This window comes from Panthera uncia (genome assembly GCF_023721935.1).
Source record: "Panthera uncia isolate 11264 chromosome D3 unlocalized genomic scaffold, Puncia_PCG_1.0 HiC_scaffold_8, whole genome shotgun sequence".
In the NCBI taxonomy this organism is placed as follows: Eukaryota; Metazoa; Chordata; class Mammalia; order Carnivora; family Felidae; genus Panthera; species Panthera uncia.
In genome coordinates this window covers 70,491,100-70,517,154 of record NW_026057586.1, presented here as the reverse complement: position 1 = coordinate 70,517,154, position 26,055 = coordinate 70,491,100, and the positions used below count along the sequence as shown (strand labels likewise).

The 26,055-nt window shown below is 52.0% G+C and overlaps 1 protein-coding gene and 1 long non-coding RNA gene across 5 annotated transcripts; one reads left to right on the top strand and one right to left on the bottom strand.

Moving 5' to 3' along the window:
• Positions 1–678: 678 nt before the first annotated feature.
• On the top strand, positions 679–18,842 carry PATZ1 (POZ/BTB and AT hook containing zinc finger 1). 4 transcript variants are annotated; one of them, XM_049619054.1, is made up of 5 exons: positions 679–1,950; positions 3,343–3,406; positions 9,751–9,922; positions 15,734–15,871; positions 17,346–18,842. In XM_049619054.1, the coding sequence occupies exons 1-5, from the start codon at positions 680–682 to the stop codon at positions 17,762–17,764; spliced, it is 2,064 nt and encodes a 687-aa protein (XP_049475011.1). In that variant the 5' UTR covers position 679; the 3' UTR covers positions 17,765–18,842. The 4 variants fall into 4 exon arrangements, with proteins under 4 accessions (XP_049475011.1, XP_049475013.1, XP_049475012.1 ...); XM_049619056.1 differs by having other exon boundaries at positions 15,799–15,871; positions 17,346–17,470; XM_049619055.1 differs by lacking the exon at positions 15,734–15,871.
• On the bottom strand, positions 8,187–17,721 carry LOC125913986 (uncharacterized). Its single transcript, XR_007455173.1, has 2 exons — positions 17,637–17,721; positions 8,187–8,576 (listed from the first exon to the last, which is right to left on the bottom strand). It is a non-coding gene; the product is annotated as an uncharacterized LOC125913986 (long non-coding RNA).
• Positions 18,843–26,055: the final 7,213 nt, after the last annotated feature.

The following is a 26,055-nucleotide window of genomic DNA, read 5'->3' as shown; positions in this document are numbered from 1 at the left end:
GCTCCGCCGCCGCCTTCGCCCGGCCCGGGGAAGGGCCCATCCTGACGCCGCCGCCGCCTGCTCGCTCCAGCGTTCGCCGTTGCTACCGCCCGCCAGGCTCCGGGACCAAGCCCGCGCTGCCGCCCCTGTGCGCGCCCCGCCGCCGCCGCCTTCGCCTTTTGTTTCCTCCGCTCCGGCGCCCCCGCCCCGGCTCGCGCTTTGCAGGGGACGCAGCGCGCGCCCCCAGCGGGCCCGGGAAAAGCCGCGGCGCGCGCGCGCACGCCTGCGCGGCAGACCCCTCCGCCTCCTCCCCGCGCGCGCGCGCCCATTTTGGCTGCGCGCCGGCGCCGCCTGGCGGGCGGGAGGGGAGGTGGCAGGCGCGTTGGCAGGAGGGGCGCACCTCTTTGCTCGCGTACCCCCCCGGAGGTAGACCAAGAAGGGAGGCGGGCGGGCGGAGAGGAGAGAGGAGCGCGCAATCGGTGGGGGCAGCTATGTGGGAGGTGGTGCGGCCTGCCGTCTAGACAGTACGATCCGGGCAGGGGGCGTGTGTGCTCGGGGCACCTGCGAGACTACAGAGCCCGGGGCCGGCACGTGTGGGGAGTGTAGATAACGTCGACTGCGCCCCGTTTCTTACTGCCTAGGGGAAGGGAGGGGGGCGGGCAAGTGCCGCGGCCGGGTTTGTGGGGAGGGGGCGGCGGCCATGGAGCGGGTGAACGATGCTTCCTGCGGCCCATCGGGCTGCTACACCTACCAGGTGAGCAGGCACAGCACGGAGATGCTGCACAACCTCAACCAGCAGCGCAAAAACGGCGGGCGCTTCTGCGACGTGCTCCTGCGGGTGGGCGACGAGAGCTTCCCAGCGCACCGCGCCGTGCTGGCCGCCTGCAGCGAGTACTTTGAGTCGGTGTTCAGCGCCCAGTTGGGCGACGGCGGAGCTGCAGACGGGGGTCCCGCTGACGTGGGGGGCGCAGCGGCGGCTCCAGGCGGCGGGGCTGGGGGCAGCCGGGAGCTGGAGATGCACACCATCAGCTCCAAGGTGTTTGGGGACATCCTGGACTTCGCCTACACTTCCCGCATCGTGGTTCGCCTGGAGAGCTTCCCCGAGCTCATGACGGCTGCCAAGTTCCTACTGATGAGGTCGGTCATTGAGATCTGCCAGGAAGTCATCAAACAGTCTAATGTGCAGATCCTGGTGCCCCCTGCCCGGGCAGACATCATGCTCTTTCGGCCCCCTGGGACCTCGGACTTGGGCTTCCCTTTGGACATGACCAATGGGGCAGCCTTGGCAGCCAACAGCAATGGCATCGCAGGTAGCATGCAGCCCGAGGAGGAGGCAGCCCGGGCTGCTGGTGCAGCCATTGCCAGCCAAGCCTCTCTGCCTGTGTTACCTGGGGTGGACCGCTTGCCCATGGTGGCTGGACCCCTGTCCCCCCAACTGCTGACTTCCCCATTCCCCAATGTGGCATCCAGTGCCCCTCCCCTGACTGGCAAGCGAGGCCGGGGCCGCCCAAGGAAGGCCAACTTGCTGGACTCAATGTTTGGGTCCCCAGGGGGCCTGAGGGAGGCAGGCATCCTTCCATGTGGCCTGTGTGGGAAGGTGTTCACTGATGCCAACCGACTCCGGCAGCATGAGGCCCAGCATGGTGTCACCAGCCTCCAGCTGGGCTATATCGACCTTCCTCCTCCGAGGCTGGGTGAGAATGGGCTACCCATCTCTGAGGACCCCGATGGCCCCCGAAAGAGGAGCCGGACCAGGAAGCAGGTGGCATGTGAGATCTGCGGCAAGATCTTCCGAGACGTGTACCATCTCAATCGGCACAAGCTTTCCCACTCTGGGGAGAAGCCCTATTCCTGTCCAGTGTGTGGGCTGCGGTTCAAGAGAAAAGATCGTATGTCCTACCATGTGCGGTCCCACGATGGGTCGGTGGGCAAGCCCTACATCTGCCAGAGCTGTGGGAAAGGCTTCTCCAGGTGAGGAATAGCGTCCCTCCTCATGATCTGCCCTGTTTCTGGCTCATGGGATAGTTTCTTGCTAAGATCAGGGGGTGTGGGATTGGTGGGAGTCACTTGACCCTCTAGGGCCACATCAGGTTTGGAGACAGCAGAGAGTATTTTAATGGCCCTAGTTTTGTGGTCGGGAGCTGCTTTCTCTTCCCTCAGGGAAGTTCTCTGGCACTAGGCGTGCCCTACTGTCTGTCTTCCTTTGGGCCTTGTGGGAAGGGGCTGGATTCCTCTGGCCACAGCCACTGGGCCTCACCATTCTTCTCCCCAGGCTCCCTTTGTGTTTCCGGCACCAGGCGTGGGGCCCCCTCTGGGGGCGGGAGGCTTTTCCTCCACCGACTTTCCCTGCTTGAATGGCTGCCCAGGGAGGGGCTGAAACAAGTGCATCTGGGACTCTTATGCTCCCTGCCACCAAATCCCTCCCCCAACAGAGCACTAGCGATCCTGGATGGGCACACTCAAGCTTCACCCTTCTCAGCCTCCTGGGATCACGGGGCACAGAGTTCTGCACCCAGAGTCTCCTAGCACCAAAATCTTTGATCTCCTCTGATCTGGTAGCTCCAGAGCCTAACTGAACCCACAGATCATCTTTATGTTTTCAGGACAGAGAGGAGGGGTCAAGATGTCCTTTTAGATTCACTTTTGAGTGAGCCTGATAGGAAACTAAGGACTTGTCTGGGAGCAGAGGGCTATTTTGTTTTTCATCTTAAGAGAATATTCAGAATAAAAGGCCGGTTTTAACTTGCCTGGATACTTAGGACTTGTGTCTGTGTGAACCTACAGAAGGAGAACTCCCTTGGAGGGGCCCCAACCAGAAACCAGTCTTACCGGTCAGGCAGCCCCTGCCCACCTGCTCCAGCGGGCATCTGGTTTACCAGCCCAGCTGGGGACTTAAGGCTCTATCCCTTGGCCTCTGGGGACTGAATTCCATCCGGGTGGCATTCATTGGCTGTCCTGGTGGGAGAGGCTGGGGGAGGGGAATACTGAGTTTCTAAGGGGCTTTAGTCTGGACAATGAATCACACATACCCCCTCCCAGAAAGGCCTCAGTAAGGCAGCCTTGTCCTATTCTAAAGCCACGTCCTCGGGTCTTCGAAATCATTTGAGCTTCTGGTGGTGGGGGGGTTTGGGGGGGTAGGCAAGGTCAGAGACACTCACTTCCCTTCCCCCTTTAGAGAAAACCGGGGCAGAGAGGCCCTGGGCCTGTGGAGCTGGGTGGTGACTTTGTCTTTGTCACGCTAGGATGGGGAAGAGAGAGTCCTCTCCAACGGGGTGTGTGCAGGGGGCGGGGGGGTCTGGCCAAGTTTGTAGCCCTGTCTTTTGAGGTCTTGTTTTAAAGTCTCGTCTTGGTTCTCTTTTCCAGGCCTGATCACTTGAATGGACATATCAAGCAGGTGCACACTTCTGAGCGGCCTCACAAGTGTCAGGTAGGGGTCGGGCCAGGGCAGAGATGGGCTGAAAGAGAATGCTGCTGTTTCTCACAGCCCAGCCACAAGCCAGCTGATGTGTATGCTGGGCCGGCTGACTGACCACCACCGCTTTGCACACCTCCCCCTCTGTCCCTCCCCACCCTCCATCTGCTTTCATCCTTTGTTCTTCTCCCTGGCCCCCTCTCCCCCCCCAACTGCTAATATCCCCTCCTTCCTGGTTGCTGGGTCCTGGTTCCCACCCTGCCTCTGTCTTCGCTCTTTTGCTTGGCTTTCCTCTCCTGGTATTTGCCAGCTCCTTGGATGGTGGGTCACATTGTGCAAGTATCATCCTGGGGACACTGGCTCCCCATTGGGCCTGCTTCTGGTTCCCAGCAGTTTGCAGGGGCTACCATGGAGAGGGCAGGGTTTGTAAGGAGCTCCTGGTGATTCAGCTAACAGCTCTTACCCGTTGTCTGCCAGGCACCCTGACCTTCTGGGTCCCCTGAGCTTAGGGCACAAGGGGTGGCAGTAAGAATGACAGCGAAGGAGGATGAGAGTGGATGGTCTCATTCTCTGAGTGCTGGCACCTGTTTAACTCATTCTGAACCACATGTGCCATCAGCTAGGGCTTCTGAGGACTTAGAGAGGAGGGTGGTTTCCTCCTTGTGAGCTCTTTGTGTAGCAGTAGGTAGGGAAGGCTGGGCAAGATTCTTACCCTTGGTTTGTCTGCTTCAACAATATCTGGGGGCCCTGTGTGACCAGAAAATGGAATTTCCTCTCCTGGCCACTGAGCATCCCTGTGTGGATGGAAAATGCCTGTGTCTTCTTGGCTATCTCCCCTCCTATGCCAAGTTCCTGCCGTCTGAGGGGGAGACAGAGTGGTGGGTGCTTGTTTTACAGCCTCTGGTAGGATAACCTGTTTCTCTTATCCTGTTGGTGGCAAGGAGGGAGGGGAGGGTTCAGGGGGACCTGCAGGGAGGAATGGACGTACTGTAGGTAGGGCAGTGAGCCCCCAGGGGCCAGGTGTGGTCGGTGTTCACAGCCAGCCAGGTAGCCTCCCCCAAGGACAAGGACGCAGGGTGGGCATGCTGGGATCCGTCTGTGCCTCGCTGCCTTCTCTCTGTCTCTGATTCTCTAATCACGGAGCACATTCTGACTCTCCCAGGTAGTGTGCTGAGCAGCCTGGCAGAGTAGGAGGAGCCCAGAGGGCAGTGGGGGCGTGCCCGGTGGCCTGGGGGGGTAACCTGCACTCTCTGCCCTTTTTCCAGGTGTGGGTTGGGAGCAGCAGCGGCCTGCCGCCCCTGGAATCTCTTCCTAGCGACCTGCCATCATGGGACTTTGCCCAGCCTGCTTTGTGGAGGTCGTCCCATTCGGTTCCTGACACCGCCTTTTCCCTTTCTCTAAAAAAATCATTCCCAGCCCTTGAAAACCTGGGCCCAGCACACTCCAGCAGCACTCTCTTCTGCCCAGCCCCGCCAGGATATCTGAGGCAGGGCTGGACTGCCTCAGAGGGCAGCCGGGCCTTTACTCAGTGGCCTGTAGGCTAGCCTCGGCCTCCCCAGAGAGGGTTTTCTCTGGAGGGGAACGGGAATGGCGGTTGCTCTGAGACCCCTGCTTTTCAGAGAGCCCAGCACAATGATTCCTGCCCATGATGCCCAGCTCCTCCTTGTGTAACTTGGAGTCTTTCCCAGCTCAGGGACCCCAGGGGTAGTAAGGAGCTCCTTTCTGGATCCCCCTCATAGCCTCCAGGTTTCTTTCTGGGTTCTCTTGCCTTTTTCTCCCCCTTTAACAGATGGTACTGCTGAGTGCCTGCCTGTCCTTGCTGGGGTGATTTTAGAGTCTGGTGCTTTCCCAATAACTAAGTCACTGGTTTAGGTGCTTCCCCTCCCCTACAATGGCCTCCCCTAAGGTGTGGGGTTTCTAGAATGGGGCTTGGCTGCCCCTCTCCCCTACTCTAGGGGTGAATCCCCCTCCAGAGGAGAATGGACCAATTCCAAGTGCGTCAACTCGTGCTGCCCTCTTCCCTTCCCACTCACACAGGTCCTGCTTTCATTTCTGGCTAGTGAGTTAGACTTTTGTGTTTTTGAGGTTTACTAGCAGGTCTGCTCAGGAACTAGACTAACCAGTAGCTTTATATTGGGTCACCCCAGTATATGGCTTTGGGGGCTGAGAAAGCAGATGTAGACACCTCCCCCCTCAGATCCCAGTGGTGTGCCCTTTAGCCCCCGCAGCCTCCGCGGGGATAACAGGAGTGATGATAAAAGTTTTCATTCTAACATTTGAGGCTTTGTGTGTTTTGTCCTTGGTCTCTGTCATAACACTGACATCATTGTCCCTTGGTGTACGTACAAGCCCGCTCCTGCCCTGCCCCTCCAACACACACTCTTACAGACCCGCTGGCCCCACCTCCAGCCCCTTAACCAGAATGCCCCTCATGGTGACCCAGCAGGTGAAGACATGGTGGCTTTCATGCTCTGGGCCGGCCAGCTGCTGTGCCCGGACTTTGTTTAACAGCAGGGGCATCTGTTTTGCATTGTGTATATTCTGAAAGCGTCAGAGGTGAAGAGATGGGCTCTCTGGGAGTTGGTTCCCTGGGCAAGAGCTGGGCGCGGGGTATACCTCTCCACCTCTCCTGATGCCATAGATGACAAAAGGGGCCAGTTACAGAAACTGATGCCACAGCTTGTGTGAAAAGGCCATTTGAATGTTGGGGCATGAAGCCTCAGGCTTGGCAGTGACACACAAATCTCTCTTAACTGGCTCAGATGCCTCAGGCATTGCTGGCTTAATGGTGCAGTGGGGCTGTGGCATTATCTCCATGTGGAGTTTGGCCTGAAGCTGAGAGACCAGAGCAACTCAAAACCTCTCCCATTGCTTCCAGTGGCCCCACTTCTCAGGGGCAAGTTGGGGTGGTTTGGGCTGGAGGATAGCTCATTAGAGAAGGAATGAATTGAAGTGGGAACAAGGGAGCTGGCACCCCCAAGAAGGGGACCAGTGAGGACAATGGCACTAGGCCTCCATTTATTGCCCTTAGACTTTTCCAGGGCTATAAAAAAGACTGCTTAAGACCATGCCTCCATCCCTACCCCCAGGCTGCCAGACTTCAAAGGTCACCAAAGGTTGGATGTGCACTAAGTGTCCCTGATACCATTTGGGCCCCATTCCTGAGCTGCTCAACCCCTGGGAAGAAAAGCTTTAGGAATTCTGGGATGGGGAGAAACTGTTGGGGGAGTGAAGGGAGCATGACTAGGACTCACTGTTGAGTGGTGATGACCAGAGGTGGCCCAAGCTCAGGGTGGCTGGGCCAGGACCTGGCAGGTGTGCTCCTAACAATAGGCTGCCTATGCACAGGGCCGTGGGCAAGGTGCGGCCATTCCAAACATCAGTGGTGATCAGAGCATGCTATGCTGGCTCGCTCTTGTCCCATCAGGGACCCTCTGTCTTCTCCCTGTCTCTAGGATGGGAAATGTCTTTCTCCTGAGTGGCCCCAGTATAGAGATTCTAGGTGTCCCTTTCTTTGGGATCTGTCTCCCCTTTGGCCACTCTTTTGTGTCCTGTGCCCAGACTCTTTATGTTGTGTGTTGTCTGAACTTTGGGCAGGCCTAGACTCCGGCTTGTACACTTTGACAATTCCCCCCGAAAACCTTGGAGACTTGAGCCATGAAGGGTCAATTCTGGCACAGAGAAGCCAACAATCACTTCAGCTTGGCTTTGTAATACAGTGAAAGTTTTTGTTGTGTTTGTGCTCCCCTCCACCCCCCCCCAGCAGCAGATTTCTATTCCTAATTATGTTTGCTCAGGCCAAAGTTAGCTTTCATTCCTTGAGAGATAATCAATGGAGGAGGGGGGCAGGGAAAATCTACTTGGTCTGGGATTTTAATTTTGCCTAGCTAATCCCTCAAATGGATAATCTACTTGTGGATAATTGAGGTTTGGCTGTCCATTATCTTTAGGTAGCACAGTGTGACAAGCAATGCTTTAAAGGACAGACCCCGAAAGGAGGTTGGCAAGAGAAACAAGGCATCGCTTTCACATCTCTCTAGTGGCGCTTTTCCCAGGGACCGCGGAAGATGGAATTCTGAATGTGTCTTTCACCGCACTTTCTTACACCTGGTCCATCTTTGGTTCCTTTGAGTTCTGAGGCGTAGACCACACTGCCTCTCGTTGCTGGGGAGCCGGTCCTCAAGCCACTGGTTGGCAAAGCTGGCTCTATCCCCAGATAAAAGGCAGGTGCACCCCTCTCTCCTGGGGGTGTTTTTGGCAGCCCCTTCTGGTTTATAGGCTGGTGGGCTGGGTGGAAGATGGAATGTTCCCCCCACTGTCACCTACGATTGGATCATGAGGTCCCTGAGGTGGGGCCCACTTGTGGCCTTGAGACCAAGCACCCATCATGCTTCCTGAGTCACCTGAGTGCTCAAGTTTGTCTGCACAAATTCTGTCACCTCTCCCTTTCAGGGGAGTCCTGGCCACCCCACACACTGCGTTAGAAAATATCAGTACCTTTCACTCTCCAGAAGCTATGGGTGCCAAGTCTGGAAATGGGAGGGGCACAGGCTCAGGGGCTAGTTCCTGTTCCAGCAGTCCTATATCCCCTCAGGGCCTCTGTCTGGCCAGCTGTAAAGTGGGGAAAGGAGGGATACCTCAGGGAAGCTGGGAAGAAAGGACGGGTAGGGGACTGGCCTGGCAGTGGCAGTGTTTTGACTGCTGTTTTCTCTAGTAGTAGAGTCCTGTGCTTCAGGCAAATCGCTCTCCACACTCAGCTTCCTCATTTGTCAAATGAATAAACTCAAGGCATAAAACAGTTACAGGTGGTATCTCATTAGCATAAGGTGTTCTGTTCAAATGTGTTAACATTTACTTAAAAGCTAATGACCGAGAATGGTAAGGCCTGTCCTGATGTGCACAGACATTTGGGACGGGAGTAGGAACAGAGGTGTCTTTAGCCTCCACGATATCGAATACATTGGTGTCTTCCTTTGATTACACAGTAAGGAGATAAACGTTTGTACCTGAGGTGATGGGGTTCAGACATTTACCTTGAGGTCTCGGGATCTCAGGCTATGCTTCTGTTAAACAGAGACGGCAGGAGCAGCTCCACTCTAGAGAGTTAATGGGGTGGCGGGTCTTCAGTGGGTTAATTGTCACTCTGTAATGCACTTAAAGGTGAATGTTGCTTTCTCTTGGGGTTCTAAAATAGTAAACACACACACACAGAAAAGGAGTCAGACTTGACATGAACCTCTAAAACATCTCCATGGAACCAAAACAGCTTGAAAGTCACCAGACTATAACTCTCCCAAGGACTTCCCTGACATTCTGTGACCTCCAAGGCTGGGGTAACTGGGTGAGCCCCATATGAGGAAGGGCTCTTGGTGGGGGGAGGTCAGGGACTGAGACTGAGTCAGACCCTCGGGTACAGGAAATGCCTGGGGACCTGGGGCTGCCTCCCAGGATGCTGGTGCTGACCGTTAGCTTCTGGGTCATCCGCTCAGGTTCTTGCTAGGAGTTGGTGCTCACATCACAGCTTTCTATGGCCATCCTCCCTTGGAGGGTGATAACATGGCCTGCTTTGGAGGGCTGCTGTAAGGCTGGATTGCAGGAGATCAGTGTCTTGGAAAGGCTAATCGTGGTGCCTGCCTGGCACAGAATGCATGCTCTATCAATGTGGGGTGGTATCATTCTTGTCATTACCAGCTTTTCCCCAGCTTCATGTCCCATAAATGCTTCTGAATCATGCAGCCTTCCTTCTCTCTGCTCAATTCTCACATTAGCAGAATCGACTATCATTTTATGGGCTGCTTTCTCAATACAAGCCCGCAAGAGTATTATAAGGAGTAATCTCTGTGCTTTGTCCTGCCTTTCCTTTCCATTTCCCCATGGCCAAGACTAATGTCATGTTTGAATAAAGTGGATAAATTGAATTCTTTGCATAAAGCAAGTAGAGAAAACTCAGGATGGAGAACAGGAAGACTGGTCTGTTCACATGCCAGTTTACTGCTGTAAATTCACTTATAGTCAGTGCAACTAAAGTCAGTTCTTCATGTTTAAGAATGAACAAATGCCTCATCTTTCTTTATTCTGTAAAGGAGTGTGGAACTTAATGTACCAGGCTCTGGACATGTTGTGGTAGCCATCTGGAACCAATAATTCCAACTCAGGTGTCTCATGAGGAGGCATCATGGAAAATAAGAGCAGCTTACTTGCCATTCTGGGGAGAAAGCATGAGCCACATGTAAAGCTCTCTTTATTACAGGGAGTCTATGTGTTGGCCAGAAACAGTTTTTGTTTCCTGGTGTGCTTGGTGGGAAGTCAGGAATGTGATGCTAGTTTTCACCTCATCTCGTTTTCCTTTCTGCCCTCAGACCTGCAATGCTTCTTTTGCCACTCGAGACCGTCTGCGCTCCCACCTGGCTTGTCATGAAGACAAGGTGCCTTGTCAGGTGTGTGGGAAGTACTTGCGGGCAGCGTACATGGCAGACCACCTGAAGAAGCACAGTGAGGGGCCCAGCAACTTCTGCAGTATTTGTAATCGAGGTAATCTCCCTGCTGTTTCCTCATTTCCAGGGGATGGGCCTGAGCTTGTGTGGGAGGCCAGGGGTGTCCTGATCACCTTGCCTCAGACTCCACTCCTTGCACGGCTGGCCCTCCCTTCCCACTGAACGATAAACACCTTCGTTGCCCAGGCGGCTATTTGCCACCTCTTCCTTCCCAGACTTGGGGTGCTTGGGATAGGAGTTCCCAGGAGATCAGCAAGTGGGAACGGAAGGAGAGAGTACTGTTTCCAAGTCTGGGCTCATAACACATGTGCTGGGCAGATGGCAGGATGGATACATTTCGTAGACACCACTGAACTACTGAGGTTGGTGGGAGAGTCATTAAGCCCCAAGAAGTGGGGGAAAAAGAGGGTCCTGCTTGAGAGCTTTGACTGGCTGATTTCACTGGCATGTGAAATTCAGCAACCAAGGAAGGAGGTTGAGTCTGGAGATGGACAAGGGGCAGAAAGTTTCTAACACAAATGGTCAGGAAAGAGCCCAAACCCAGGTGACTGTGGCCTGGATGAGACAGGAACATAGACGGTGCTCTGAGCAGGACAGTGTGCTTGAGGCCGAGGTGGGCCTAGGTGGAGTCTGGTTCTGTGGCCCCAGTGTTGTGTTGGATGAAGTCTGGCCTGCCCCTGAGCTTCTGCCAGGGCTTGTTGGTGGTTGGAGGGCTAAGATTTGTGTCATGCAAGCACAGTGTCAGTGGAGGAGGCTTGCGCCGTATCTGTGCCGAAGGTTGGGGCAGCCGTCTGTGGTGGGCATGAAGATGCTTCTGCACGGTGTGCTTGCTTTGGCCAGGTGGGGGCCTTGCTGGGAAGTCCTTTCTCCTGGGACTCTCTTGTCCCAATGCCTCTGGAAGTCTTGGGTATGGCTTAGTGGATTGAGCACTGAACTGGAGTTGGACTGAGGGTTTAGTCCACGCCCCTCCTACCTTGCCCTAGTCTGTGACTTTGAGCTCTCCCTTCCCCTTTCTGAGCCTGTTTTTTCATCACTTAAATGGGGTTAAGAACACCCTGCCTTGCCTACCTCGTAGGGTTGTTGTGATGATCCCAGGAGACAAGGTAGGTGAAAGATCTCTGAACTCCCCACAAGGACCTGCATCCTTGGGAGGTCCCATCCTTGCGCTTTGTAACAGTGTTAGGAAAGACACAGCTCACTGACACTCTGGTTTGGACCAGGCACCCCTGCAGTCCTTGGCTGGAATCTTCGGGTGCTTCTGCTATCTCCATATGCCCTGAGGTCGTTGGTGGAGGGAGACTGCTGAGTAGCTGGGTGTTCTTGGTGCCCTGGAGCTGGGTCCCTCCCTGGGATTGCACACCTGGGGTTTGCCTTGAAGGCCACTGGATATAGATGTTTGTACCACCAGGAAATCTGCTGTGAAAGTGGGGAGGTGGAAATAAAAGTTGCTTAAGCGTCTGTCCTACTTTCTGACACGTCAGTTGAACCCTTTCTGGCAGGAGCTTCCCCTGGGGGGTGGGCAATGGGGTTGTGCGTGCAGGGAGTTATCAGGCTATGGCTGACCATCTTAACTGTGGCTGCCCCAGCTCTAGAAAAAGCTGGTTTCTTATCTTGCTTCATCCTAACCTGGCTTTCTGACAGAATTCCCCTGTCCCCCGACCGGCTCCTTACAAATAACTAAACCTGCAACATGCCGTCAGCAGGCGTTTGGTCAACTTTTCAAGCCTGAGGTTCTCCATCTGAGAACTGAGGTCAGAGACCAGAGGCTGGAAAACAGTGAGAGCAGAGAAGGATGTTAACGATGAAACTCAGAGCCTAGCTCAGATTGCCGAGTCGGGCAAGAACTGAACGGGAGACCCAGGGCCATGGCCCCTGGGGGCCCAGCTCAGGAGGAAAGAAGAGCTGAGAGCAGCAGGGAACAGCAGGGAAAGTCGACCCAGTTAGGAGACAGCTGATGTGGCAAAGCCAACAACTGGTGTACATCAGGACTTGGGCAGCAGCCACAGACCACGTGACTGGACTGGGGGAGCTGGAAGAGTCAAAGCAGAGCCCACCTTTGCTCAGAAAAGCCAAGACTAGATCTGGATCATAGGCTAAACAGCTCTGGGTCTCAGAGTCAGAATGGGAAGCCCCATCCCTCCAACAAGACGAAGAGGACTCTGGTCCCACCCTCCTACGCATACAGGAGGAAGAGAAAACAATTTTGGTCTTTATAAGAAGTGAAGGAGCGGGATTCTATCTCAAGACTCATTCATTGGCAGAAATAGAAGGAGACGACTCCTGAGTAAATAAAAAGAAAAAGGAAGAGGAACGTAGTTTGTCCAGGAAGAGGATAAGGATACCAAAGACATCGAGACCTGGAATCAGAATGCAGAAAACTCTGGGTCATTCTTCTCCCTGCCCACCACCAAGGCTGTGATATAGGAAGAGGAGCACAAATAAATGAATGTGCTTGTGTCCACAAGGGTTCAAGCAAAGGCTGATGTCACCCAGATGGTCAGATGGTCGAGGTTGGATCAGGTACCCTCTGACACCCTTCAATCTCAGGCAGTCAACTTAACTACCTATAGATCCTCCGGTCTTTGCCACACAAATGACTCTTGCCCATGAAGAATGAGAAAGAAGGGAGGCAGGCAACCTGGCTGCTCTAGCCCCACATTTGAGATAGATGACATTGTCTTTGTCCTAGAGACATACCAGGATGTGGGTCATACCATCTGTAGAGGAAGATTATTTGCAGTGGAAGGAGTTTTGATGCTAGAAAAAGCTTGTTTCTTCATTTTCAAATTGAGGAAATGAGTTGAGCTGAATAGTGGGAAGGAGAGAAGGACCTGGTAGATTCACCATGATTTTCTTCCTTTTAAAAAGTTTCTGTAGCAAGGTCTTTGTATATATGCACACGTACTGGTATGAGAAAGAGAGATAGCTTATTGGAAACCTGCCTTTGACAGAGACAGCATTTGAACTCCAACATCATTGCTTAAAGGGGAGGAAGCCTTCTCCCCAGTCAGAGGTGAGCACGCAAGTTGTCACCGGTGCCAGTAATGGACACAGCCAGCCTGCCATTCCCCTGGACTGAGCTGATACAAACCTACTTAGTGCCTCCCTCCAGCACAGCTCTGTTGGGCATGGTCCCAGCAGGGTTTGGACAAGAAGAAAGCAGTCCCTGACCCCTCTGTGTAAGTGGAATTTGTGAAAGGAGATTGCTTCTGGAGTGCAAATTGCAGCGCACCAAGCAAGAAAATGCCGTGGAGGAGCAGCAGTCTTTGGCTGTGAACTCTTCATCTCTGGAGTGCGGGGGAGGCTAGCTTGTTGGTTGTAGTGAAGTCACATGTGTGTGTGCTCACTGTCTTGACATCATTCTGGTGCCTGGATCAAACTGCCTCTCTGGTTCTTGGTTAATCAGTGGTGAATGGGCAGGTGAGTTCCGAATTCCCAGTAAACGTTTCTGGCTTCAAAGATGTGTTCTCCGAAACTCAGCTTCCGTTTTATCCCAACACTTGGCTGCTGAGTTGCTCTGTGTTTAAATTCTGGGCTTTAAATGGCAGCTGTGGATCCACTCCTACTACCCTGCCATGTGGTTTTGCTATAGATAGTACAGTCTGCAGCTGGGGTAAAGTTAAGAGGACCTAGCCATGTGTTTCTCAGACTGTTTTTCAGGAAAACACAGCAGATTTTCATTGAGCATTTGCTGTGTTCCCCTGGTGTAGTTCTTTCCACAAGGAGTAAATATAATAATTCCCAGTGCTCCTTTCCTCCTTTCCCGTCCCCTTTAATCTCAGTGGACCTGCTCTGCTATACCATGGAGAGGGCTTCACACCACTTCCGAGGCTCCACAGGAATTAAAAATCGAAAATGAAACAAATCCCTTCTAAAATGGAGTTGTGATGTTCTTGGAAAGGCCTGATATCTTATGCTGGTTGCCAGGGGCCACAGTACCAATCCCAGGGGGCAGGGCTAAGGTCCTCTTTCCTGTTAGCCTTGTCTACTCATTCCTGACTGCAGCCTCCCTCATAAGAATGTTTATATGGGACCCTCTTAAGCCAGTCTGTCCCCCGTGGTTGGCCCCAGGCAGACTACTTGGTCACAGCACAGGATAACTTGGCTCTACTAGGCAGGGCAGGACTCCAGAAACTGGACCAGGGGTCTATAGAGTAGCTGTATCAGGAAAGAAAGGAAAAGTCACTCAGTGCCCCTTTCCTCCGAAACCACCAACTGCTACTGTCAGGGGAGTGTGTGTTAAAGATTTTCACAGGTCAGCTCCTGTCTACTGGCTGCTTCCATTCTAACCCACCAATATGGCGGAAATACATAAGGGCAAATGGTGATAAATGAAACCTAACACCGAAATCCAAGGGATGTTTCTGCGGCCAGGGCCTACTAAAGAGTCTTCTCAGTGGTTAAGTACCACACGGTAGCACATGGTCCTGGGGTTGGAGTCCAGGCTCTGCCATCTAGTAGCTGTACATGTGACCACAAGTCACTTAACCTTACCAACCCTCTTGTTTTTTCATCTATGAAATAGGTATATTCATAATTCCCAGCTCATAGGGTGACTGGTGGAATTCTATAGAATAAAGCATGCAACGTGCTGGGCCCTGGCACACCATTATCACTTGCTAAAAGTGAACCTAATAAACTGTTCCAGCAGCATTTGAAAGGCCATGCCAAATCAGACTTGTGCAGACATTACACAGTACCCTGCAGCCTCTGACATGTTCAGAGTGGATCCCACTGTTATCCTATAACTGTAATTTTAAAGGGGAATAAAAGCACTTGAGAATGTGTCAACCAGATCTGGAGTAGATTAAAGGGCACTAGACACCAGGTGGACCTTATGCTAAAATGCTTCGGTTCCTGCTGAAAGCACGTCCTGATCCTTGACCACTGTGGAGTTTGATGACACAACTTCCTGCAAAACCCAAGTCAATTTCCTTTGGCCCACCTGGTTTCATGTCCTCAGACTTGTGGCTGGTGTGGAAGTTGGCCCAAGATCTACACTTCCCAGCGTGAGCTATCGTATGGCTCGAACTGACCAGAACATCTGGGTTGGGCTGCTGCAGTTTTCAAGATGGCTGGATTGCCCCTCCTCCAAAATGAAAGCAAAGATTATCTCTTTTTCTTCCTTAAGTGAACCTGATGGATGCTCCAAACCCAAACCAAAAAGATGACCATGAATAAGAGCTGACTGAGCCTCTTTAACGTAACTTGCTATTTTTGTTGTTCCTCAGAAGGTCTGAAGAATTACTAAATCCAGTTATTTGGAAAGTGAGAAAGTTAGCAAAATAGAACATGTCCTGCTAGATAGAAGGAAGGGGACTCCTGGAGGCATTCCTTTGGGATTTCATCTTGCCTCCATCTGGTTTGTTGTGCAGTTTGCCTTTACAAGTGTTAAGCAGGCGTTCTGCTGGCTGGAGTCCTGTGGCTGCCATTGAGCCTCATTGCTTTTCTGACTACATTTCTAGCCAGGGTCTCTGCAGCTGACCTGGGGCTGTGGGACATCTTCTCCAACCGCTCATTACTGAGGCACCAAGCAAGCCGAGGGGCATTTGGCCTCTGGCCCTGGCAGGAGCAGGATCTCAGGCCATCCCTCCAGGCAGCCAGCCTGGGTCCTACACCTCAGCCTTGCAGAGTGGGCTCTGCAGAGAAGCCGATTCGAGGACAGTGCCACCCGTCCTGAGCCAGGTGGCTCCTGTGGTTGCAACCGTTTTTGAACCAACAAGGGGGCCCCTTCTAGGTGCAGCTGATCTGGGAATGCTAGCCAAAGCGGCCAGAGGAGAGGCGTGGGGGAAGCAGAGAGGTACCTCTGTGCTGGCCGCGGGATCTCATCTCCTTTTGTCTTGTTTAGGTTTCTCCTCTGCCTCCTACTTAAAGGTCCATGTTAAAACCCACCACGGTGTTCCCCTTCCCCAGGTCTCCAGGCACCAGGAGCCCATCCCGAATGGGGGAGCAGCGTTCCACTGCGCCAGGACCTATGGCAACAAAGGCAAGCGACCCCTTGCTCTGCACTTTGCTTCTCTGCGCAGACTGTGTTGTGGGGGCGCTGGGCCGGGCGTGGGGAGGCGGGAAGGCTGCCGGCTTGCTGGCCGCCTCAAGGAGGCTCTGAGATCTGAGTGGCAGTGGCCTCCAGGACAAAAGTCACAAGTGGGTATCTCACTCCAGGGCAGTGAGTGAGGCTTTTAGGGCACTGCCAAGATCCAGCCCCCGCCTCCTCTTCCCCAGCCTTCCTCCCTTGCTCCTGGCCAGCCCCCACTGTCTGGAGCCCTGCAGGGATGCCCCGGGCCCAAGGCTGGAAGCAAGTCCTGCATGATGAGTCACTCTGGGCCTGTCCATTGCCTGTGGCCCTTTAAGGATGGTGTGGAGCTGCGGCTGAATGCTTTCTTTTTCTTTGACCCTGTGGGCAAGGGGGAGCCAAGGGCTGGCTTCCTCCTTGATAGGGGTGACTGGTTGCTGTGAGTGGCCCTTTCTGGCGGGCCTCTGGCTGCGTTTGTGAAATGCATGGCGATAAATGAGATATGTGACTGCCTCTGACTTGGAGTTGGTCTGCAGAGAGCTCCCTAGGGCCCACCTTCACGTGTTGATTCAGGTTGTTCTGTGGTATTTCTAGTTGTTGCCTTGGGGATGATGCCAGGGGCTTGGCAGACGGCAGAGATGGCAGAGATGGCATGCTCCACGCTCCCATCACAGACCTCCCTTCCCGGCATGGCTCTCTGAACCCAGGCAGGAAGCTTCTGATTGGTGGACTGCAGTGTGGGCAGGGCAAGGCAGAGCAATGAGGATTGTCTTGAGGCCCAGCTTGTCCTGAGCCCTGTGTGGGGACAGTCAGCTGACCGAGTTGTTCAAAGTTACTTTTTAATCTCTATGCTTTGGCCGCTGGGCCCTGGATGGGTTTTGGCAGAAGGAAGGCAATAAGGGCAGGGCTTGTGTTTGCAGCATTGGGAAAAGGATTGGCTTCTGTCTCAGCCATCAGTGGGGTCTGCCGGGTTGAGGACCTCACGGCTTTGGTTCTGCCTTGCTAGGGTGCAGCTAGTCTGGTGTGGAGGTGAGGCCATTGATATACCTGTTCAGCATCATCAGAACAGCCATCTTACCCCCAGGGGCAGCCAGCAAAGTGCCTAGGAACTGGGGGTCTTTGAGTTGTTCTGGGTGGAAGCAGTGGAGGCCCCTTCTCCGTACCCTCTTCCTTGAAGCAGGCTGAGATGGTGGTGAGCGATACACGTGCACCTGCATGAAGAGTCCGCGGCGAGGGAGGCTGGCAGCCCCAGGGCCCTGCTGTCTCACGCCCATAGGCACACCAGGCTCCCAGACTGACCAGCTGAACCTCCGTGGGTTCTGCCAGGGCAGTGGCTGGCCATCCGCTGCCTTCCACAGGCCTATGAGCTGGCCTTTCCCGACCCCTCCAGGAGGGGGCATCTCCAAAGCCTGGCCTCATCTCTCCTGTGTGTTTTGTTTTCTCCTAGAAGGCCAGAAATGCTCACATCAGGATCCGATTGAGAGCTCTGACTCCTACGGTGACCTCTCGGACGCCAGTGACCTGAAGACGCCTGAGAAACAGAGCACCAATGGCTCCTTCTCCTGCGACATGGCAGTCCCCAAAAACAAAATGGAGTCTGACGGAGAGAAGAAGTACCCCTGCCCTGAATGCGGGAGCTTCTTCCGCTCCAAGTCCTACTTGAACAAACACATCCAGAAGGTGCATGTCCGGGCGCTTGGGGGCCCCCTGGGGGACCTGGGCCCTGCCCTCGGCTCACCTTTTTCTCCCCAGCAGAACATGTCTCTCCTCGAGTCCTTTGGGTTTCAGATTGTTCAGTCAGCATTTGCATCATCTTTAGTAGATCCCGAGGTTGACCAGCAGCCCATGGGGCCTGAGGGGAAGTGAGGCAGATGCTGTGTCCCCACGGAAATGGCCACCGGGGACCGCTGAGAAATGCTGTGAATGCGGAGGGAAGTAATGTCTTTGGGTTCTGTAGCTGAGAGATTTTTATTCATTTTTAACTCCCCCTTCCCCCCACCCTGTCACCCCACCCTCTTCCTCTCCACCACCCATCCCTTCAGTGGTCTTTAGAAATAGATTCTCATCTGATACTCTGCAGAAATATCTGCAAGACCTGGTATGGGACAAGGGCAGAAAACACTACATAGGCCTCCAAGGCCACACCAGTCCCGGTTTCTCTAATGGGTGGAAGCTGGAATTCCTGGTGCTCAATTCTTAGTGATCCCAATCCCAAACCCACACGTGACGGCATTCAGGGAACTCAGTGATTTGGGTCCCCTCCCCCTTCTCATATCCCTTAAGAGAAACCACATCAGGGTCTCCACCCACTTACACAGTGCTGATGCCCAACTATTTTCAAGAAAGCTGGAAGCCTACAGCATCCCATGGACCATGGGGTGAGTGCCCTCTGAGAGCCCCTGAGCTTGACCCTTGACTTGGAGGGCCTCAGACCTTTCTGAGCCCTACCTAGAGGCTAGCATTTCGCTACTAGGACAAGCTGGGCTATTGAGGACACCCCCACCCCAAATTCCAGTTCTTATGTGATTTTAACCATTCAACTTGCTGTTGGGTTTTAATTCTCTAATTATTATTATTATTGTTATTTTTTAGGACCAGTTGTAGTGAATTGCTACTGAAAGCTATCCCAGGTGATACAGAGCTCTTTGTAAACCGCAGTCACACGTTAGGGTTAGTATTAAACTTTGTTTAGATGTACCATAATTAACTTGGCTAGTTGATTGTTTGAAGTCTATGGAAGAAATAGTTTTATGCAAAATTTTAAAAATGCCAGTCTGGTCAGGGAAGTAGTGGGTTTCAGTGTTGTTGGTAGCCAGGAAGGCAGGAGAGCTGGCAGGTGGGGACATTGTTGTGTACCTCGGCTGTGTCACGTGTGAGCAGGCCCAGGGTGACCTGGTGCTGTGAATTGATCTGATCAGACTGTATTAAAAACGTTAGTACGTTACTCTGCCTGCTCCCCTGAGTCCAGTTTTTCAGCTAAGGATGGGGGTGGGGGTCTTTGGGATGCAAAGGGTGGGCACCTGGGGGAGAGGTGGGATCTCAGAAGACCTCTCTGCCTCCTCATTGCACCAGCTGCAGCTGCACTGGGATTGATAGGTGGATGTTCCCACTGAGGGCTCTGCTGCCGGCATTCACCCATTTGTTCAACAGATACTCACTCCTTGTTGTCTGTACTGCTGTGTGCCAGGCCCAGCCTCAGACCCTGGGGGCATGGTGGTGAACAGGACACCCTTGTGGAACTTACTGGGAAAGAGACAGTTAACAAATAAGCAGAGCTAACCATGAGTTCAGGTAACAAGACGTCCAGGGAGAAAAACTGGGCAAGGTAGGGATAGTAACAGTGGGAGGGTAGGTAGGTTGGTCCAGGATGGTGAGGGCCTGGGGGTGGAGCTCTGGGAGAGAAGACCTGGAGTTAAAGGGGACCCAACATAATGACTAGCTAGGACCTAAGAAGGGACATGGGCAGGGAGAGGGTTCTCATGGCCAAAGGGCTCTAAGAAGTTCAGCAACATGAAACACCCCCCAACCCTATGTTACCTACAGGGTTAGGTAAAAGGTGTTGCACCCTTTGTGGTGAATGTATCAAGACAAGGGGGAGGGGCACCGGGGTGGCTCAGTCAGTTAAGCATGGACTCTTGGTTTTGGCTCAGGTCATGATCTCGCAATTTGTGGGTTCGAGCCCCACATCGGGCTCTGTGCTGACAGTGTGGAGCCTGCTTGGAATTCTCTCTCTCTCTGTCTCTCTCTCTCTCTCTGACCCTCCCCTGTTTGTGTTCTCTCTCACAAAATAAATAAATTAATTTAAAAAAAAAGAAGGGGGAAAGACAACAGCAAACAAGAGGCAAGAAGTGAGCAGAGTGAAGAATTAATGGGAGCAAGAATTTTAGTGAGAGGGTATGGCAGATTTAAATCAGCCTGGGCATCTTGAGAAACCTCGAGAAAGAGGGAAACCCCTAAACTAAAAGAAACAGCATTTAACCTCCAAACAAGTAGAAAAAAAATGATAAAGGAGAGAAAAATAAACATAGACCAGGAGGAATAAACAAAGCACAAAATTATTTAGACCCACATTAATATTAATTACGATGCTCTGGTTTAAAGGCAAAAGCTCTGAGCTGGATTTTTTAAAAAACCTCTAAGCCATCTACATGAAATCTTGGGTAAGTTGCTGGGTTCTGTGGAGTGTGTGGGATGGAGGCTTGGGCCATTTGGTGTCAGTATCAGAGGAAAGGGCAACTTTGAAATGCTGAGGCCCTGTTCATGTGGCCTTGTGACCACAAGATCTGCCAGCTGGTGGCACCCTCCAGGTGTCAAGGCAGAGAATCTGGCCTGAGCTGAAGACATCATTGGCCCTGTTCCCCCAAACCCCCCACCCCCACTGCAAAACCCCTACATGTCCATGGACAGGGAGGGACCACAGTTAGGAAGCAGTATCTGTGCATGGCAGGAGGGGAACGACAAAGCAAGCAGGCTGCTTCTTCCAAAGCACTACTCACCTGGAGGCCTGAGCAGCAAGAGGAGGTACCCTTGCCTGCCTCCCAACCTCTGCATCTCCTCTGTACACCTGTGCCCTTCAGGCCAGAGGGAGGAAAGCTGTGCAGAACATGGGTGTGTAAAGGTGGAATTACTTTGCCATGGTTAAGGGTAAAGAGCCTGAGCTTTGGGGGCGCCTGGGTGGCTCAGTCGGTCGGGCATCTGACTCTTGATTTAGGCTCAGGTCATGATCTCAACGGTTCTTGAGTTCGAGCCCCACGTGCTTGGGATTCTCTCCCTTTCTCTCTGTCCCTCCCCTACTTTTTCTCTTTCTCAAAAATAAATGAATAAACATTAAACAAAAAAAAAAAAACCTGAGCTTTGGCTGTACAGATCCACCATCTGCTTGCTGTCAACCCTGGGCAATCTTTGAGCCTCAATTTCCTCATCAGATAAACAGGCATGAAGAGTAGGGGAGACCATCATGAGCTAACATTTTCTGTGCTTAATTCTCAGCACAACCTGTAAAGTTGGTTCCATTACCATCCTCCTCCTGCAGGCCAGCAAACAGGCTCAGAGAGGTAGAGGCATCCCACCCACCCCTGCCCCAGGTCACATAGTGTCAGAGCCAGCATACAAACTCAGTTCTGACCTCTGACTCCAGAACTTTCATTCCCAAGCTCCAGCGACAGTGCCTTTACACACATGTAAATGTCCACTACCGTGCTCAGCACAGAGCAGGCCCTTACTCTGCCAGGGCCCCGGGACAAGGGCTTGCACAGTGCAGCACGAAAAAGCCACGGAGGAAGCCACGGTTAGTGCTGGAAAGAGTGCCCAGAGACCCTATTGGGTAAGCACTCTTCATGCTTAGGTAACCCTCTCAGGTGACTTGCACCCCACTCCCAAGTCACTTGTTCCAGGCAGAGCTGCTGCACCAGAAGCCTGTCCAGCCACTGCCTGATGGCCTGGGCAAAGACTTGGCCTCACTTCCCCACAGCAGTGATCACCCATCTCTGCCGCTGGCATAGGTGAGGGAAGCCCTGTGGCACCAAGGAACCTCTGGTACATAGGGCTACTGAGAAATCTGTCTACTGATAGCCAAAAGTAGGACCTGGAGGCCTGTTGCATTTGGGCTATGGCTAGTCTCAGGACATACTTTCTGAGACACTTATAATTCTGGCAATTCTCCAAGCCTTGGCTTCCTTATCTGTAAAATGGGGGGTGTCAGGACTGACTTGGGAGGGTTGTAGTGAGGATTAATAATGTATACCAGGTGCTGGGCACAAAGCCAGGCTCCTGATGGGTGACAGTGAACTTTAAGCCCTTCCCTGACTCTCTCTGTTCCTTTGTCCCTCTAGAGCCTTGGGGGGATCCCCAAAACTAACTCTCCACAGCAACTTGCCTCATATGTATTTCCCTGGCTCCTATCCCACATTTTTTACTTGATATGCCCCAAGCACAAGTCCCCACTTGTGCTTTCATTTTTCATGTATCAGGCCTTTGTTTATGCCAACCTTCAACACATCCAGTTTCTGACAACAATAACCTCAATAATAACAGCACATGTTGTGTTTACTGAGTGTCAGGTGCCCTTCTAAACACCTCACACACATTGCTTCAGTCTGTCCTTACAGCTGCCCAAAGAGGTAGACACTATTTTTACAGTTAAGCAACTTGCCCCAAACACACAGCTTTAAGAGGTACACTGAGAACCTGAACGTAGGCCCAGACTGCTTCTTCACGACTACCCTGCACCGGAAGTGTCATGGCTTGACCCCAGCTGTCCCATCCAACTGGAGCTCCCCACTCTGCTCCTTACATTTTCAGTGTGCACCATTCATCGCCAGCCCCGGGCCTTCACCCATGGAACACCCTCCACCTGGGAGGCTCTCCCTCCGCGGCTCTGGGCATCTGAATCTCACCCTCCTGGGTCTTCACCACGGTGCCCTGGTTCACAGTGATCTCTGGGGATAGCCAGCTGGGTGCAGAGCCCAGCGCCACCACTTTCTAACTGGGTGACTTCTGGCAGGTGTGTCTCCTCTTCCTGGTGTGGAAAACAAGGATAGCAAACAGTTCCTGTTCACGAGGCTGCTGCGAGGATTACATGGACTGATCCATTATGAGCACATTAGGAAACACAAAGCTCCCTTTTAGTTTACCTGCACTATCTCCTTCTCCAGGCTACGTTCTCAAAATAATGAACACAGGCAAACTTTTTCTGTAAAGAGCCAGAGGGTAAACATTTTCATCTTTGTGGGCCATATGGTTTCTGTCACAGCTACTCAACTCTGCCATTGTGTAAGAGCAGCCAGGCACAGACAGTACATAAATGGATGGTCATGGCTGGGCTCCAACAGAACTTCACTGATGGACACTGAAATTTGAATTTCATACAATCTTTACATGTTACAAAATATTCTGCTGCTTTTGATTTGTCTCCAAACATTAAAAAAGGTACAAACCATTCATAACTCACAAGCTGTACAAAAACAGGTGGCAGGCTGGACTTTCCCTGAGGCTAGAGTTTGCTGACCACTGCCCAAGCCTGTTTCTCCAGGTCCTCCCCTGGTTTCAAATCTTGGATTTCACCCAGACTGGGGTCCCAGCCCACCACGGGCTCCTTGTTTGTGTGAGTTAAGCTTATCTGACCCGCAGAGCTTGTGATTTCTTGGTCTTCGGATCAATCCATCGATCCATGCAGAGTGCAATGCCACATTGCCAAACCAAGGTCATTCCGAGAACTTCAGAGCCCACGCAAAGAAGGGCCTAATGTGCTCAGAACAAGAACTGTCTGCCGGGGTCACCTGTCCTGTTTCCTGGTCCTTTTGTTTTCCTTTAGGTCTGCTTTTTGGGGGTAGAAGTAGGAGGGGAAGGAAAAAGGGAAGAGAGTGGGCAGGGAGCTGGCAAAAGGAAGGAGTTGGAGGGAGTGGTGAATGAATCCCATTACCATCTGCCCCAGTTCTTCTGGGGGCTTATCTATCTGCTTTCTGGCTTTTCTGAAAGGTCTGGACTCTGAAGCACCAGGGATGAAGTCATGGCTGCCAGCTTGGGCAGCGAATTCAGAATTTCCCAGTTCTCTTGAGGGCCCCTTGCAAGAGGAAATTCCACAGTCGTGCCCTCCCTTACATTTGAGTGACAATAGTCAGCACTCACCCTAAAGTTACCCTGAAACTGACCCTAATGTTATCAGCAGCATCTCTAAAATCTATCCTGGGCCCTGGAGAAAGTGGGCTGGTGGGACTTCCTCTAATTTACATAATCATCCCTAGCCACTGAGTACCTGGCAGCAGGGCCTCCAGAATTCTAGTCCTTACACAGCCAGATCCCCGCCCTCCCTATGGCTACCTCTGACCCTCCTCTGTACCTCTCTAAGAGTGGAGGGTGCCTTCATACCCTGTGAAGCAGTTCTCACGGGGGTGGAGAGGAGGAGGGTAGAGCAATTAATGTTTGGATCTGCAGCTCTTGCTAAACTGCTGTGAAAGGAAATGCCAAATATTTATCTAAGAAAAGAATTCTTCCTAACAAAACAAGTTTCCTTGGAGGACAAGGCAGTGTGGAGGTAGGTGCTTCTGAATAAAGCTTTTTTGTATCACTATGGATTGGCACAACAGGCAAATAATTTATTTCTGCTTCAGGGAAAGTCTGTTGCCCTCCCCAAATCTGGTGCCCTATCTGGTGGCCTGTCCATACCAGGCAGAGGTCAAAGCCTGCAGCAACACTGAAAAGGAAACTGCGTGATTATTGACATCTCTCTCCCTCCTGCAAGGGCATTCGCTCCTGATTTTCTCCTCTTCTGAGTCAAAATCCATGCCTTGAGCCTGTTGACTGCTTTGGTGTCCATGTTAAGGAGCACAAACTCCATGAGTGGCAGGGCTTTTGGATCCTGATAAACTATTTGCTTATTCATGTAGTTTCCTCTGCCTGTAAAGTCCTTATCTCTTGCCTACCTGAGGAATTTTTATTCAAAAGCTCAGCTCAGATGGCCCCTTGTCTGCACAGCTTTCCCTCCCCCTCCAGAAGGGAGATAGCTTTCTTTCTTCTTTTTCTTTTTGTGTGTGTGTGTGAGAGAGAGAGAGAGCAGGGGAAGGGCAGAGAGAGAGGGAGACAGAGGATCGGAAGCAGGCTCTGTGCCAACAACCGAAAGCCCAGTGCAGGGTTTGAACTCATGAACTGTGAGATCATGACCTGAGCTGAAGTTGGACGCTTAACCAACTGAGCCACCCAGGCACCCCAGTTTTCATTTATTACGTCACTACCATGTGCCACACACCACACTAGAGGCCTTATGTGTATTGACAACCCTGTGGGGTAGGTACTAATTTATTCTCACTGAGACCCAGAGAGAAAAGGTAACCACCAATGTCACACAGCTGTGAAGTTGGCGGAGCCGACTGGGGTCCTGAACTGCCTGACTGTGGAGCCCAGGGCTCCATCACTGTGCTTCCCTCTGTGCCATCTCTCTGTTCTGCACATATTTCTACTTCTGCGTCACGTTTTTATGAATTGATCTCCTCATATGAGACCAGGTTTCTTTGCAAATGGTATTCATGCAAAGATAATTCATTTCTGTATTCTCAATACCTAGAATAGTACTTGGCACTGAGCAACCACTAATTCATGGAACAGATATTCTGTGTACTAAGAAAGACTCGATTCCCATTCTCAAGGAGCTTACGAATACAGAGTAGGACATGGGACATACACATAAATGGATGTCTGTACCATAAGAGAGAATGTAATGTGAGAGGTGAAGGGAAATAAATGCTCTGATGATTTGGAGAAGGATGAAGTGCCAGCCAGGTCTGAAAAGATAGTGTTAGAGTAGGACCTTGAGGTACCCTTAGGACTTGAAGATGTAGAATGGGTGTGGGAGGAGCAAGGAGCTCAGAGAAAGCAGGACATGGGGAAATTTGCCCTTGAAGCCCAGATAGGAGCTGACAATCAAAGCGACAAACCCCTTCATGTCACTGAGGGAAAAAAGGGTCATTTCAGACTGTGTAGGAGCTGCTGAGAAAAGTCTGCCAGCCATCAGATTGAGAAGAAGAACTGGTGAGGGCAGACTGTCCTCCAATGTGGGGGCCAGTGTGGGTGACTGAACAAAGACAATTTCCTAGGAATTCTGCAAATCTTCTCTCATTATAACAAGCACCACTGCTGTTTACTGAGGTCATGGTTCTGATTCTCGTGATCATAACACATGCACTCGTCTCCATTTCACAAGAAGACCAGCACAGAAATTTAAAAAATAAATAAGTAAAATAAATAAGTAAATAAATAAAAGCCTGAGATTTAGAACCAGAAGATCTTCCAAGGCTCACTCTTATTTTCCTATGCCACTAGAAGAACTTTTCTGGAAAATTATTAGAATTTATCAAGAGTCTAAAAACATTTCTATCTTTTAAACCAATAATTCTACTCATTGTGAGATATCTAGCAAGGTAACCCTCAACAGCTTAATGCACAAAGATGTATATAAATTGTGGAAGCAGCCTAAGTGGCTGGTTAGTATACAGCCACTTGAAAATGATGATTACAAAAAATGTTTAAGACCTTGGGGGGAAATGTTTGTATTAAATAGTGATGAGAAAACAACAGGTTACGGAAAAACAAACTTGCCTAGCTGGTAAGATCTGAACAATGTTAAAAAGATACATGGGAAAAAGGCTGGAAGGAAATGCAATTGC

Bases quoted from the DNA above. Each gene is read 5' to 3' on its own strand.
- PATZ1 (XM_049619054.1), top strand. From the start codon at position 680: ATGGAGCGGGTGAACGATGCTTCCTGCGGCCCATCGGGCTGCTACACC. The intron at 9,923-15,733 runs GTAATCTCCCTG...TGTCTTGTTTAG, and splicing joins CTGCAGTATTTGTAATCGAG to GTTTCTCCTCTGCCTCCTAC. The intron at 15,872-17,345 runs GCAAGCGACCCC...GTTTTCTCCTAG, and splicing joins CAGGACCTATGGCAACAAAG to AAGGCCAGAAATGCTCACAT.